Consider the following 13,345-nt stretch of genomic DNA (forward strand, 5'->3'; position numbering starts at 1 on the left):
TATTTGGTGTCCATTATGTGTCCATTTCTATCTATTTGAGTTACTTCGGGTTGAGTGAACGCTGGCGCATGTGGCTGCCGCTGCTCACCCACAGAAAAACTTTATCCTTTGACTGTTAAGTGACCTTGAGGGTTTTGAAAGGCGCTTATAAATGACGTATTGTTATTGTTATTGTTATAAAAGGCAATTGCTCCCCCTTGCGGAAGGGAAAAACATTGCCAGAGGTCTGACCAGCACTTTATCAGCACCCCCGCAAGAAAAATCAAAACTATCATGCTTGTTTTTTTTTGGGGGGGGGGGGGGGGGGGGAAGCAAATTCATCAGTCTTGGCAAATTATCACGACACAAAACTTACTTGGGGTTGTAGATGTTCATACTATTTTCTTGAATCTCCCATGTAGATGCTCGCCGGGCTTCCTGGGTGAATACTGCCACCATAAAGACCCCTGTCATCCCACCTTCTGCTCGAATGGCGGGAACTGTTCCGTGGGCATGCTGGCCGGCGTACCCGTACCGGGCAGCGCCACTTGCGTCTGCCCTCTCGGCTTCGTTGGAGAGCACTGCCAGATTCCGCAGAACTCTACGTGCTATCCCAACAACCCTTGCGCCAACAAAGGCACATGTACCTTGCTCTCTCTTGACAAATACACTTGCAAGTGCGCCCGAGGATGGTCAGGTAAGAGAAAGCCTTCTTGGTTTTGGGTTTCTGTAGGCTTTGTAAACACTTTTGGTTGTTGTTCATCCTGAAAAAATGACAGTTTTGGTAAAAAAGTTTTCAGATGTTGCTAAAATGGATGAGAAGGTTTCTTCAGCCGTCATCTGTGCTTCTTTTAAGGTGTCGGACGTTTCGCATCTTATCCAAGAGGATTCGTCAGCAAACAAATCTTTTGCTGGTAGTTTTGGCTCTCTCTCTCTATATTATTATATATATCCCTACTGTCCAGACGTGGCGGGGCCAGACTCTGCGATGATTCATCCCTGCTCTCAGGTTGGGGGGAGCAGAGGACTACTCTCTGCGGCTACACTAATTGCTTCTATTGTCCTGCCTGAGTATGGGGTCTACGGCTGGCCTATATGCCTATTGACCTGGTATCACCTCATCAGCATAACTAAGCCCATGTTGCCTAAGAAGTCAGTTGTAGGAACGATCCAAATTGAACCTCACCCCACCGTGCCGATTTAGTGAAGGGTTTTGCTGTTTTATGGAAATAGATTCTTTTTATTCCCCTTTCAAACCATCTATTTTCTTTCGCTAAGATTTTAACCTCATTGTCGTCAAATGAGTAGTTGCTAGCTTTTAGGTGCATATGTACCGCAGATTGAGGCCCACTAGATAAGAAGCGAAACGTCCGACACCTTCAAAGAAGTACAGATGACGGCTGAAGAAACCTTCTCATCGATGGACCACTCCTGTACGACTGAGAGCTTACACAGACGTGTTGCTAAAATGACGTCAATAAAATGTCTTCTCTTCCCCTCCCATTTTTTAGGACCGCGATGCGAATATGAAGACAGCTGCCTGTCAAGCCCCTGCGCCAACGGCGGCTCATGCCGCGCTCTTCCAGGCGGCCATTATATCTGCTCCTGCCCACCCGGTTATGCGGGACTCCGTTGCCTCAATGACACCAACGAATGCGTCGCCTACCCCTCAAAATGTCAGAATGAAGGAATGTGTGTCAATACCCCAGGCTCCTACAAGTGAGAATCGTTGACACATTTGAACCGACTCAATATAGGTTGTATACATTCATCATTGCGGAAATGTTCCGGAACAACCCGCAATGAGTGACGTATGAAACATTTGTCATAATTTCACATTGTTGGTACACATTTCAATTTGATTTTTATTGTCACACAATATTTAAAAGCCAAAATATTCAACCAAGCCATAAAATTATATTCAACCACAGTCCACTGGACTAATGCTAACGATGCTAACCCCATCAGGTTAATATAAATTAGCATGAATTTTATAGTACATTATTGAAACACATTTCAATATGACTTTTATCGTCACACAATATTTAAAAGTCAAAATAGTCATCTTAACTATACAATTATATCCAAAGTCCGCTAGCCTAATGCTACCAATGCTAACCACATAGGGTGAACATACATTAGCATTCATTTTACAGTACATTGTTGAAACACATTTCTATTAGATTTTTATTGTCACATGATATTTAAAACCCAAAATATTCAACCAAGCCATAAAATGATATTCAACCAAAGTCCACTAGCCTAATGCTAACTATGCTAAACCCATAAGGTGAACATAAATTAGCATGAATTTTATAGTACATTATTGAAACACATTTCAATATGACTTTTATCGTCACACAATATTTAAAAGTCAAAATAGTCATCTTAACTATACAATTATATCCAAAGTCCGCTAGCCTAATGCTACCAATGCTAACCACATAGGGTGAACATACATTAGCATTCATTTTACAGTACATTGTTGAAACACATTTCTATTAGATTTTTATTGTCACATGATATTTAAAACCCAAAATATTCAACCAAGCCATAAAATGATATTCAACCAAAGTCCACTAGCCTAATGCTAACTATGCTAAACCCATAAGGTGAACATAAATTAGCATGAATTTATAGTATTGTTGAAACACATTTCAATTAGATTTTATTGTCACATGACATTTAAAACCCAAAATATTCAACCAAGCCATAAAATGATATTCAACCAAAGTCCACTAGCCTAATGCTAACGATGCTAGTCGCATAGGGTTAACATAAATTAGCGTACATTTTATAGTACATTGTTGAAACTCATTTCAATTAGATTTTTATTGTCACACGATATTTAAAAGTCAAAATATTCATCTTAACTATACAATTATATCCAAAGTCCGCTAGCCTAATGCTACCAATGCTAACCACATAGCGTGAACATACATTAGCATTCATTTTACAGTACATTGTTGAAACACATTTCTATTAGATTTTTATTGTCACATGATATTTAAAACCCAAAATATTCAACCAAGCCATAAAATGATATTCAACCAAAGTCCACTAGCCTAATGCTAACGATGCTAAACCCATAAGGTGAACATAAATTAGCATGAATTTTATAGTACATTATTGAAACACATTTCAATATGACTTTTATCGTCACACAATATTTAAAAGTCAAAATAGTCATCTTAACTATACAATTATATCCAAAGTCCGCTAGCCTAATGCTACCAATGCTAACCACATAGGGTGAACATACATTAGCATTCATTTTACAGTACATTGTTGAAACACATTTCTATTAGATTTTTATTGTCACATGATATTTAAAACCCAAAATATTCAACCAAGCCATAAAATGATATTCAACCAAAGTCCACTAGCCTAATGCTAACTATGCTAAACCCATAAGGTGAACATAAATTAGCATGAATTTTATAGTACATTATTGAAACACATTTCAATTAGATTTTCATTGTCACATGACATTTAAAACCCAAAATATTCAACCAAGCCATAAAATGATATTCAACCAAAGTCCACTAGCCTAATGCTAACGATGCTAGTCCCATAGGGTTAACATAAATTAGCGTACATTTTATAGTTTATTGTTGAAACTCATTTCAATTAGATTTTTATTGTCACACGATATTTAAAAGTCAAAATATTCATCTTAACTATACAATTATATCCAAAGTCCGCTAGCCTAATGCTACCAATGCTAACCCCATAGGGTGAACATACATTAGCATTAATTTTATAGCACATTGTTGAAACACATTTCATTTAGATTTTTATTGTCACATGATATTTAAAACCCAAAATATTCAACCAAGCCATAAAATGATATTCAACCAAAGTCCACTAGCCTAATGCTAACTATGCTAAACCCATAAGGTGAACATAAATTAGCATGAATTTATAGTATTGTTGAAACACATTTCAATTAGATTTTTATTGTCACATGACATTTAAAACCCAAAATATTCAACCAAGCCATAAAATGATATTCAACCAAAGCACCCTAGCCTAATGCTAACGATGCTAATCCCATAGGGTTAACATAAATTAGCGTACATTTTATAGTTTATTGTTGAAACTCATTTCAATTAGATTTTTATTGTCACACGATATTTAAAAGTCAAAATAGTCATCTTAACTATACAATTATATCCAAAGTCCGCTAGCCTAATGCTACCAATGCTAACCCCATAGGATGAACATACATTAGCATTAATTTTATAGCACATTGTTGAAACACATTTCATATAGATTTTTATTGTCACACGACATTTAAAAGCCAAAATATTTATCTTAACTATAAAATTATATGCAACCAAAGTCCTCTAGCCTAATGCTAACAATTCTAACCCCATCGGGTGAGCATAAATTAGCATGAATTTTATAATACATTTTTACACAGTTAAATTCAGACTTGTCTAAAAGAATCTTTATATGTAATCCCCCCCAGAAAAAAGTAAAAATAAAATAAAACAACTGCTTAAAAATCTGTGCCTTGCCATGGGAACGAATTGGCGTATAACAATCCAACCGTGAGAACTCAACTTCAAAAAAAGTGTTTTTTTGCCGACCGAGCAAGTTTTACTTCCACAGATGTATTTGCGGTGCCGGGTTCACGGGTCGACACTGCGAGAGCTCGTACGTCCCTTGCTCACCGTCGCCGTGTCTGAACGGAGGCACTTGCCATCAGAGTTCGGAAACCAGCTACTCATGTCATTGTCTTCCAGGTAAGGCAGGAAATGTACGAAAACACGTTTTAGTTTCTCGTGTTTGGTGTCAGGATTTTTTTTTTTTTACAGCAAAGCAAAGCGATACAAGATGTTGCATTGCATTGTTTGAGATACAAACAATCATCTCCTCCTCCTGTTTTGTATTCAACACACTGTCCTGTCACTCCGCTACAATCAGCGAGTGGACGCCGCAAAAAAAAAACATGCAACTGCTATTTCCACACTATCGAGGCATGTCATAATTCTTATGTACACGAGACGTTTGTCTACATAAGTGGCATCTCGGCCTCCATTCAACCCCTCTCCGTCAACCTGAATACACTGTGGGGCGGGTGGGGTGCCCCTCCTGTAGTTATTACACAGAATACAGCTCAGTGTTCTACTGTTGTTGAGTTTCTGTTGAAGGTATAGATGGATAGAGACTGTAGGTAGGTAGATGGATGGATGGATGGATGGATGGATGGATGGGTGGATGAATGGATAGATGGATGGGTACTGTCGATTGATACTCTCGATACCGTAGATAGATACTGTCGATACCGTAGATAGATATTGTCGATACATAGATAGATACTGTCGATACCGTAGATAGATACTGTCGATACCATAGATATTTACTGTCGATAGATACTGTAGATACCGTAGATAGATACTGTCGATAGATACTGTTGATACCGTAGATAGATACTGTCGATAGATACTATCGATACCGTCGATAGATATTGTCGATAGATACTGTAGCTACCATAGATAGATACAGTCGATAGATACTGTTGATAGATACTGTCGATACCGTCGATAGATACTGTCGATACCGTAGATAGATACTGTCGATAAATACTGTCCATACCGTAGATAGCTACCGTAGATACCGTAGATAGATACTGTCGATACTGTAGATACCGTAGATACTGTAGATAGATAACTGTAAATACAGTAGATAGGTACTGTCGATACCATAGATACCGTAGATAGATAGTGTCGATGGATACCGTAGATAGATACTGTAGATAGGTAGCGTAGATAGATGCCATACATAGATACTGTAGATACCGTAGATAGATACTGTAAATAGATACTGTTGATAGATACTGTCGATACCGTCGATAGATACTGTCGATACCGTAGATAGATACTGTCGATACATAGATAGATACTGTCGATACCGTAGATAGATACTGTCGATACCATAGATATTTACTGTCGATAGATACTGTAGATACCGTAGATAGATACTGTCGATAGATACTGTTGATACCGTAGATAGATACTGTCGATAGATACTATCGATACCGTCGATAGATACTGTAGCTACCATAGATAGATACAGTCGATAGATACTGTTGATAGATACTGTCGATACCGTCGATAGATACTGTCGATACCGTAGATAGATACTGTCGATAAATACTGTCCATACCGTAGATAGCTACCGTAGATACCGTAGATAGATACTGTCGATACTGTAGATACCGTAGATACTGTAGATAGATAACTGTAAATACAGTAGATAGGTACTGTCGATACCATAGATACCGTAGATAGATAGTGTCGATAGATACCGTAGATAGATACTGTAGATAGGTAGCGTAGATAGATGCCATACATAGATACTGTAGATACCGTAGATAGATACTGTAAATAGATACTGTTGATAGATACTGTCGATACCGTCGATAGATACTGTCGATAAATACTGTCCATACCGTAGATAGCTACCGTAGATACATTAGATAGATACTGTAGATACCGTAGATACATACCATAGATAGATAGTGTCGATAGATACTGTAGATACCGTAGATACTGTAGATAGATAACTGTAAATACAGTAGATAGGTACTGTTGATACCATAGATAGATACCGTAGATAGATAGTGTCGATAGATACCGTAGATAGATACTGTAGATAGGTAGCGTAGATAGATGCCATACATAGATACTGTCGATACCGTAGATAGATACTGTCGATAAATACTGTCCATACCGTAGATAGCTACCGTAGATACATTAGATAGATACTGTAGATACCGTAGATAGATACCATAGATAGATACTGTCGATAGATACTGTAGATACCGTAGATACTGTAGATAGATAACTGTAAATACAGTAGATAGGTACTGTTGATACCATAGATAGATACCGTAGATAGATAGTGTCGATAGATACCGTAGATAGATACTGTAGATAGGTAGCGTAGATAGATACCATACATAGATACTGTAGATACCGTAGATAGATACTGTAAATAGATACTGTTGATAGATACTGTCGATACCATCGATAGATACTGTCGATACCGTAGATAGATACTGTCGATAAATACTGTCCATACCGTAGATAGCTACCGTAGATACTGTAGATACCGTAGATAGATACCATAGATAGATACTGTCGATAGATACTGTAGATACCGTAGATACTGTAGATAGATAACTGTAAATACAGTAGATAGGTACTGTCGATACCATAGATACCGTAGATAGATAGTGTCGATAGATACCGTAGATAGATACTGTAGATAGGTAGCGTAGATAGATACCATACATAGATACTGTAGATACCGTAGATAGATACTGTAGATACCATAGATGGAGACTGTAGATACCGTAGATAGAGACTGTAGATAACATAGATAGATTTCAGTGTCACAATTTGCTCTCAGGTTCCGAAGGTTTTATGTCATGATGTCATGTCTTGATTGTGCAAAAACTAAAATGTATTGACAAATATTCCCTTCCTCTGTACGCCCTTCCAGGATTCAACGATACCAACTGCGAGAACAACATCGACGACTGCCCGGGTCATCAGTGCGAAAACGGTGGCACGTGTATGGATGGAGTCAACACTTACAACTGTCAGTGCCCTCCAGAGTGGACGGGTAAGAGGGAATTGATGTGCCCCTTGTGCGACGGGCTGTGTTTGTAATGTTGCTGTGATATTTTGGGCATGAGTGAGAATGACAGCCGTTTGCCGGATCTTCATTCGTCTCTTTCACTTTGTTGCTTCTCCTGAATTGAACGTGACCAAGTTGCCAAGTATACAAGCAACCTGTTGTTTGAATTGTTTTGCTGTAACATGAATCATGACTGACATCATCAAAGGCTAACTGGTTTAAGAATACATTTCTGAGTGAGTGGTCGTCATAGCAACGTGCTAATCTTTTTGCCCGCTATTTATCGATTTATTTATGTATGTGTTTATCTGTATTCACCTATTTATTTATTTATTCATCTATTTTTTCGATCTACGTATTTATGTATCTATCCATTTATTTATTTATCTATGTATTTATTGATGTATCTATCCATTTATTTATCTATCCATTTATTTATATACAGTAAAGTCTCGTTATATCGATATCGGATATATCGATAGTCCCGGTTATATCGATATTTTTTCGGACTCCCTTGAATATCGATATAACGAGACTTTACTGTATTTATTCACCTATTTATTTTTATATGTATCTATCCATTTTTTATTTGTTTATCTAGTCATCTATTTTTCTATGTATATATATATTATTATTATTGATCTATATATCCATTAATTTATTTGCTTATCTATTCATCTATTTATTTGTCTATGCATTTATTGATGTATCGATCCATTTATTTATTCACCCATTTATTTATGTATGTATTTATATTAATATCTATTCACCAATTTATTAATTCAGCTATTTATTTATATATGTCTCTATCCATGTATTTATTTATGTATGTATCCATTTTTTTATCTATTTCTCTACTTTATGTTACTTCCGGGTTGAGTAAACGCTGGCGCCTGTGGCTTCCACTGCTCTCCCGCAGAAAAAAATATCCTGTGACTGTAAAGTGTCCTTGAGAGTTTTGAAAGGCGCTGAGAAATGAAATTTATTATTATTTTTATTATTATTATTATTATTATTATTATTATTATTATTTCAAATATGGCTGATGTTATCCAGGCTAGCATGACGGATTGTGAAGATCAGATTGACATGACAGGTAAAATCAGAATAATCTTGACTGGCCAAGTATGTAGAACACACAAGGAATTTGTCTCTGGTAGAACACGCTGCACTAGTATCATCATAAAAAAAATTACAAAGAGGCACTATACAATTATATTTGGGTTACTGTTTAGAGAGTTAATGGCGACGGGGTAAGAAGCCGTTTAACTGTCTGCTGGATTTGGATCGGTAGCGCCTTCCTGTGGGGAGTCGCTGGGAAAGGTGGTGAGCAGGGTGCGCAGGGTCCAGTAGGATGTTTCCACGTCCTTGTTTCGATTCTTGCAGCGTGCAAGTCCTCGATAGTGGGTAGGGCAGTGCCAATTATTTTTTTTCTGCTGTCATAACAAAATTGATATAGCAACAGAGAACAAATACAGTATGAGAATTTATCTTGTTCAATGGATGTTAAAAAAAACACCCCTGTACATCATTTCAACAGATTCTTTCCCTACGCTTCCCCCCTTAACAGGTCAGCATTGCACAGAGGATGTGGACGAATGTCGTCTACAGCCCAATACTTGCCAGAACGGTGGCACCTGCAACAACCTGGCCGGCGGCTACGTCTGCGTATGCGTCAACGGCTGGAGCGGGCCCGACTGTTCGGAAAACATCGACGACTGCACCACTGCCGCCTGCACCCAAGGATCCACGTGTATCGATCGCGTCGCCTCATTCATCTGCCTTTGCCCTCACGGAAAGACGGGTGAGACAAACACAAAATCTCGTCTCTCATTTGAATAAATAAATACCACACTGACAAATAGTTTTCGCTCATTTCCATATCGGAAATGATCAAAAAAACATATACAGTGATATCTCGGTTTACGAACCCCTTGGCTTACGAACTTTTCGGTTTACGAACATTTCAGTTTACAAACGTTACATTTATGACAATTTTACCTTGACATACGAACTTTTTTTCATACACGGGGCTGCCTCAATGAGTGATGTGTCGTTCGCGAATGAGCCTGTTCTTCTCACAACAAAATGTCTGTCGACTGTTTTTGTCCTCTATTCCCCACCCCCAGTCTTCGGTTAAAGCCACGTGATTGGTCAAGAAGGCAGTAGTGAGGGGTGGTGGTTTAAACATTAAAGAGACAGGCAGACGACAGTGAAAGAGTTTCAACATTGATAGTTCAAAGGCAGAGTGTAGACTGCAAGGTTAAAATATTCTATCAATCAGGCTCCACAAACAACCCGCACAAGCCATCTGTACACTTGATGTGAAAAGCTATCCACCCAGCTAAACAGAACACAATTGATGATGATGAGAACACATGATGATGATGAACTAGGTAAAATTATCACAGAGAAAGCACCTACAAGGGATCATTCCTCAAGATGGTGAAAGAAGAAGGTTACGTTCCTCATCAAGTGTTTAATGCTGATGAAACCGGCCACTCCATTCCATCAAGCCATCACAAAGGTAAATAAAACGACTTTATTACATAGTACAGTTTATTTCTTTAATTATAATATATTAGCACATTTATTATAGATAAAATAAGGTATATTTTGTGTAATTTTAAGAAAATTAGAAAGTAGAAAATTATATTTTATGGGGACCTGGGAACGGATTATTCTCATTTTAATGGTTTCATATGGGAAATAAATTTTTGGGATACATACTTTTCGCCTTACACACTTTGTCTGGGAACCAATTAAGTTCGTAAGCCAAGGTATCACTGTATGACTGTTAGTAAAAACGAGCTTCCCCATAGTAGTCGTGAGTAACGGTAACTCGTCAAAAGAAAGAATAACGCCAGTGTTTTGCCTTTGAAAGGTTATGAGACGTTGGCGATTGCAATCTGTGGAACAGGTCAAACCAGAAATGTTATTTTCCAAATATAGTTGATTTTATTTTGCTACTGTCGCCATGCTGTCTACCCTAAGGCCGAGCAAGCAACCATGCCGCATAGGAATCAGGCTCATGTGATCACACACACAGCTGACAAGCTTGCCGCCGTCTGAAGATAGATTATAACGATGCGAATGTCACATTAATCTCATTTTATTATTCTGGGACTTTTATGATGTTATTATGATCTGTTCGGGCCTCCTCAAATCATCCCCTTTCTCCCCCACTTTTAGGTTTACTTTGCCATATAGACGACGCCTGCATCAGCAATCCTTGCAGGGAGGGCTCCCAGTGTGACACCAACCCCATCAGCGGCATGTTCAACTGCAACTGCCCGCCGGGTTACGTCGGCAGCACCTGCAATGTCGATCGAGACGAGTGCAGCATCGGTGAGAAAAATGTTCTGTACACCGGTGGTGGGTGGAGATTTTGGTACCTGTTCCCTTATGGGGAAACCCGCCAACCAAACGATGAAAAGGTTTCTTCAGCCGTCATTCGTACTTCTTTGAAGGTGTCTGACGTTTCGTTACTCACCCGAGAAGCCTCGTCAGCGAACACAATTTTTGTTGGTAGCTCTGGCCCTATATTAGCAAAAATTTCATTTGCTGACGAAGCCTCTTGGATAAGAAGCGAAACGTCCAACACCTTCAGAGAGGTACAGATGATGGCTGAAGAAACCTTGTCTGTTGTACCGCCAACCAAACATACCGTACATATTAAGCTATCAAGTTTCCAAAGTCATATTTTTATATGACACGTGGTTTTGGCCTGGGGATACAAACGGCAAATCGGTAAGCATTTAGCAAAATCAGTGCTAAAATATTGATGAATAAATCCAAGGTTTGCAATTTTTTAACATTTTGTAGTTCAACTCATTCCCGCTTCGCAATTTAGCATAAACCTTTTTCATTTTGAGTTAGCGACGAAATCTGTGACTGTTAATAATAATAATAACAATAATAATAATACATTTCATTCCTAAGCACCTTTCAAAACTCTCAAGGTCACTTTACAGTCACGGGATAAGTTTTTCTGTGGGCGAGCAGCGGCAGCCACACGCGCCAGCGTTCACTCAACCCGGAAGTAACTCAAATACATAGGAAGCTAGCTAATATATAGCTAATAGCTAGCCAGACAGCTAGCTAATAGCTAGCTTGATAGCCAATATATAGCCAGCTAGACAGATAATAGATAGCTAATAGATAGCTAGCTAGGTAGCTAGCCAGATAGAAAATAGCGAGCTAGGTAAGTGACCTTGAGAGTTTTGAAAGGCGCTTATAAATGAAATGTATTATTATTATTATTATTATTATTATTATTATTATTATAGCACATCGCTTGGCAGTGAATGAGTTAAGGTATAGCGGCCAACATGGCTGATTCTTGGGCAGATTTGATTTTCATGGCAACACATCTTAGCTGAAATCTGGTTGGACAAAAAAAATAAAATAAATAAAAAATCCTCCTCCATAAACTGCAATTTTTTTATAAAATGACGGAACGTTTATGGAAAAAAATGAAATAAATATTAGAATTGATTGTTTAATATGGGTCTCTAATATTCTCCTCCATCTTTTCCACACTCAGGAAGCAACCCTTGCGAGCACGGCGGTCAATGCGTGAACACAGATGGTTCCTTCACGTGCAACTGCGTGAGAGGTTACGCCGGGCCGCGCTGCGAACAGGATGTCAACGAATGTGCATCAAGCCCTTGTCAGAATGACGGCACTTGCTTGGATCGCATTGGCGACTACACTTGCATCTGCATGCCCGGTGAGCTTTTTTTTTTGGACACGTGTTTATCAAGTTGTTATTTTACCTGGAGGCATTATCTTTTATTGTCGGCATGGGGAAATGTTTTATCTTTTTGTACCAAGTACTAGCGAATAAAAATAGCTCTCCTATTTCTCCGGTGTTATGCATTTGTTTAAAGGACAACCGACACCATTTTTTTGTTTCCTAACTGACATCATAAAAACGTTTTATAGCATCTAAAATACCCAAAACACGCAGGCTGATATTTTTAGACAAATGCAAAACACCAATAAAACTGCAACAAAATGAGCTGCGAATTGGGATTTTCAGGAAGTCCCGCCCCCAGTTCGTGATGTCACGCCAAGACGTCTTGCCTTGCTCGAGAATCAAAACAATGGCTTCCGATTCTGAGAAGATGCTTTCTTGTTACTCATCCAGTTATGAATATCATTCAAATAGTTCTGAAGAGGAAAGCATAAATGTTTGCAATCGATTAAAGGACAACCGACGCCCTCGGACAAGTTGTGTCCATAATTTGTAAAATGGCTTCAAATGACTTCTACTGAGCGTATTTTACAAAGATTCCACTGCATCTAGCTATATTTTACGTTTTAAGACTGAATATTCCGGAAGTCTTGTTTTTGAGTTGGTGACGAGTCCGTACGTGACGTCACTGAAGGAACGCCCCTGACCGAAAAAAAAGGACACATTGTAGCAGTCCTTCCATCACGTCAATGCATTTTGCTGTGCTTGTTTGGTCTGAAAACGTCATGTTGCACCAAAATGAGCCAGAAGAAGGCAACCAAGCTCCTTATAAGGAATTTATCAGCCTGTGGAAACAGGTTGATTAATTCCTCACAGGAGCTCGGTCGCCATTTTCTCCCTCTTTTTTGGTGATCCATTTCCCCCAAATGTTGCCTCAAAATGACGCAGAATAAATTCTTAATCGATTGCAAAAATTTATGCTTTCCTCTTCAGAACTATTTGAATCATATTCAT

At 38.5% G+C, this 13,345-nt stretch overlaps 1 protein-coding gene across 2 annotated transcripts in view; it reads left to right on the plus strand.

Moving 5' to 3' along the window:
- The window catches only part of notch2 (notch receptor 2), an 85,104-nt gene that overhangs the window by 33,991 nt on the left and 37,768 nt on the right, over positions 1–13,345 (plus strand). For both annotated transcript variants that reach the window (XM_089000738.1, XM_089000739.1), the window contains 7 exons: positions 402–676; positions 1,491–1,698; positions 4,597–4,730; positions 7,495–7,617; positions 9,203–9,436; positions 10,825–10,980; positions 12,179–12,364. In XM_089000738.1, the coding sequence (XP_088856864.1) occupies positions 402–676; positions 1,491–1,698; positions 4,597–4,730; positions 7,495–7,617; positions 9,203–9,436; positions 10,825–10,980; positions 12,179–12,364 (1,316 nt within the window). The remainder of the gene's footprint in view (positions 1–401; positions 677–1,490; positions 1,699–4,596; positions 4,731–7,494; positions 7,618–9,202; positions 9,437–10,824; positions 10,981–12,178; positions 12,365–13,345) is intronic.

This window comes from Hippocampus bargibanti, linkage group LG07 (genome assembly GCF_051943395.1).
Source record: "Hippocampus bargibanti isolate YZ-2025 linkage group LG07, ASM5194339v1, whole genome shotgun sequence".
Lineage (NCBI taxonomy): Eukaryota > Metazoa > Chordata > Actinopteri > Syngnathiformes > Syngnathidae > Hippocampus > Hippocampus bargibanti.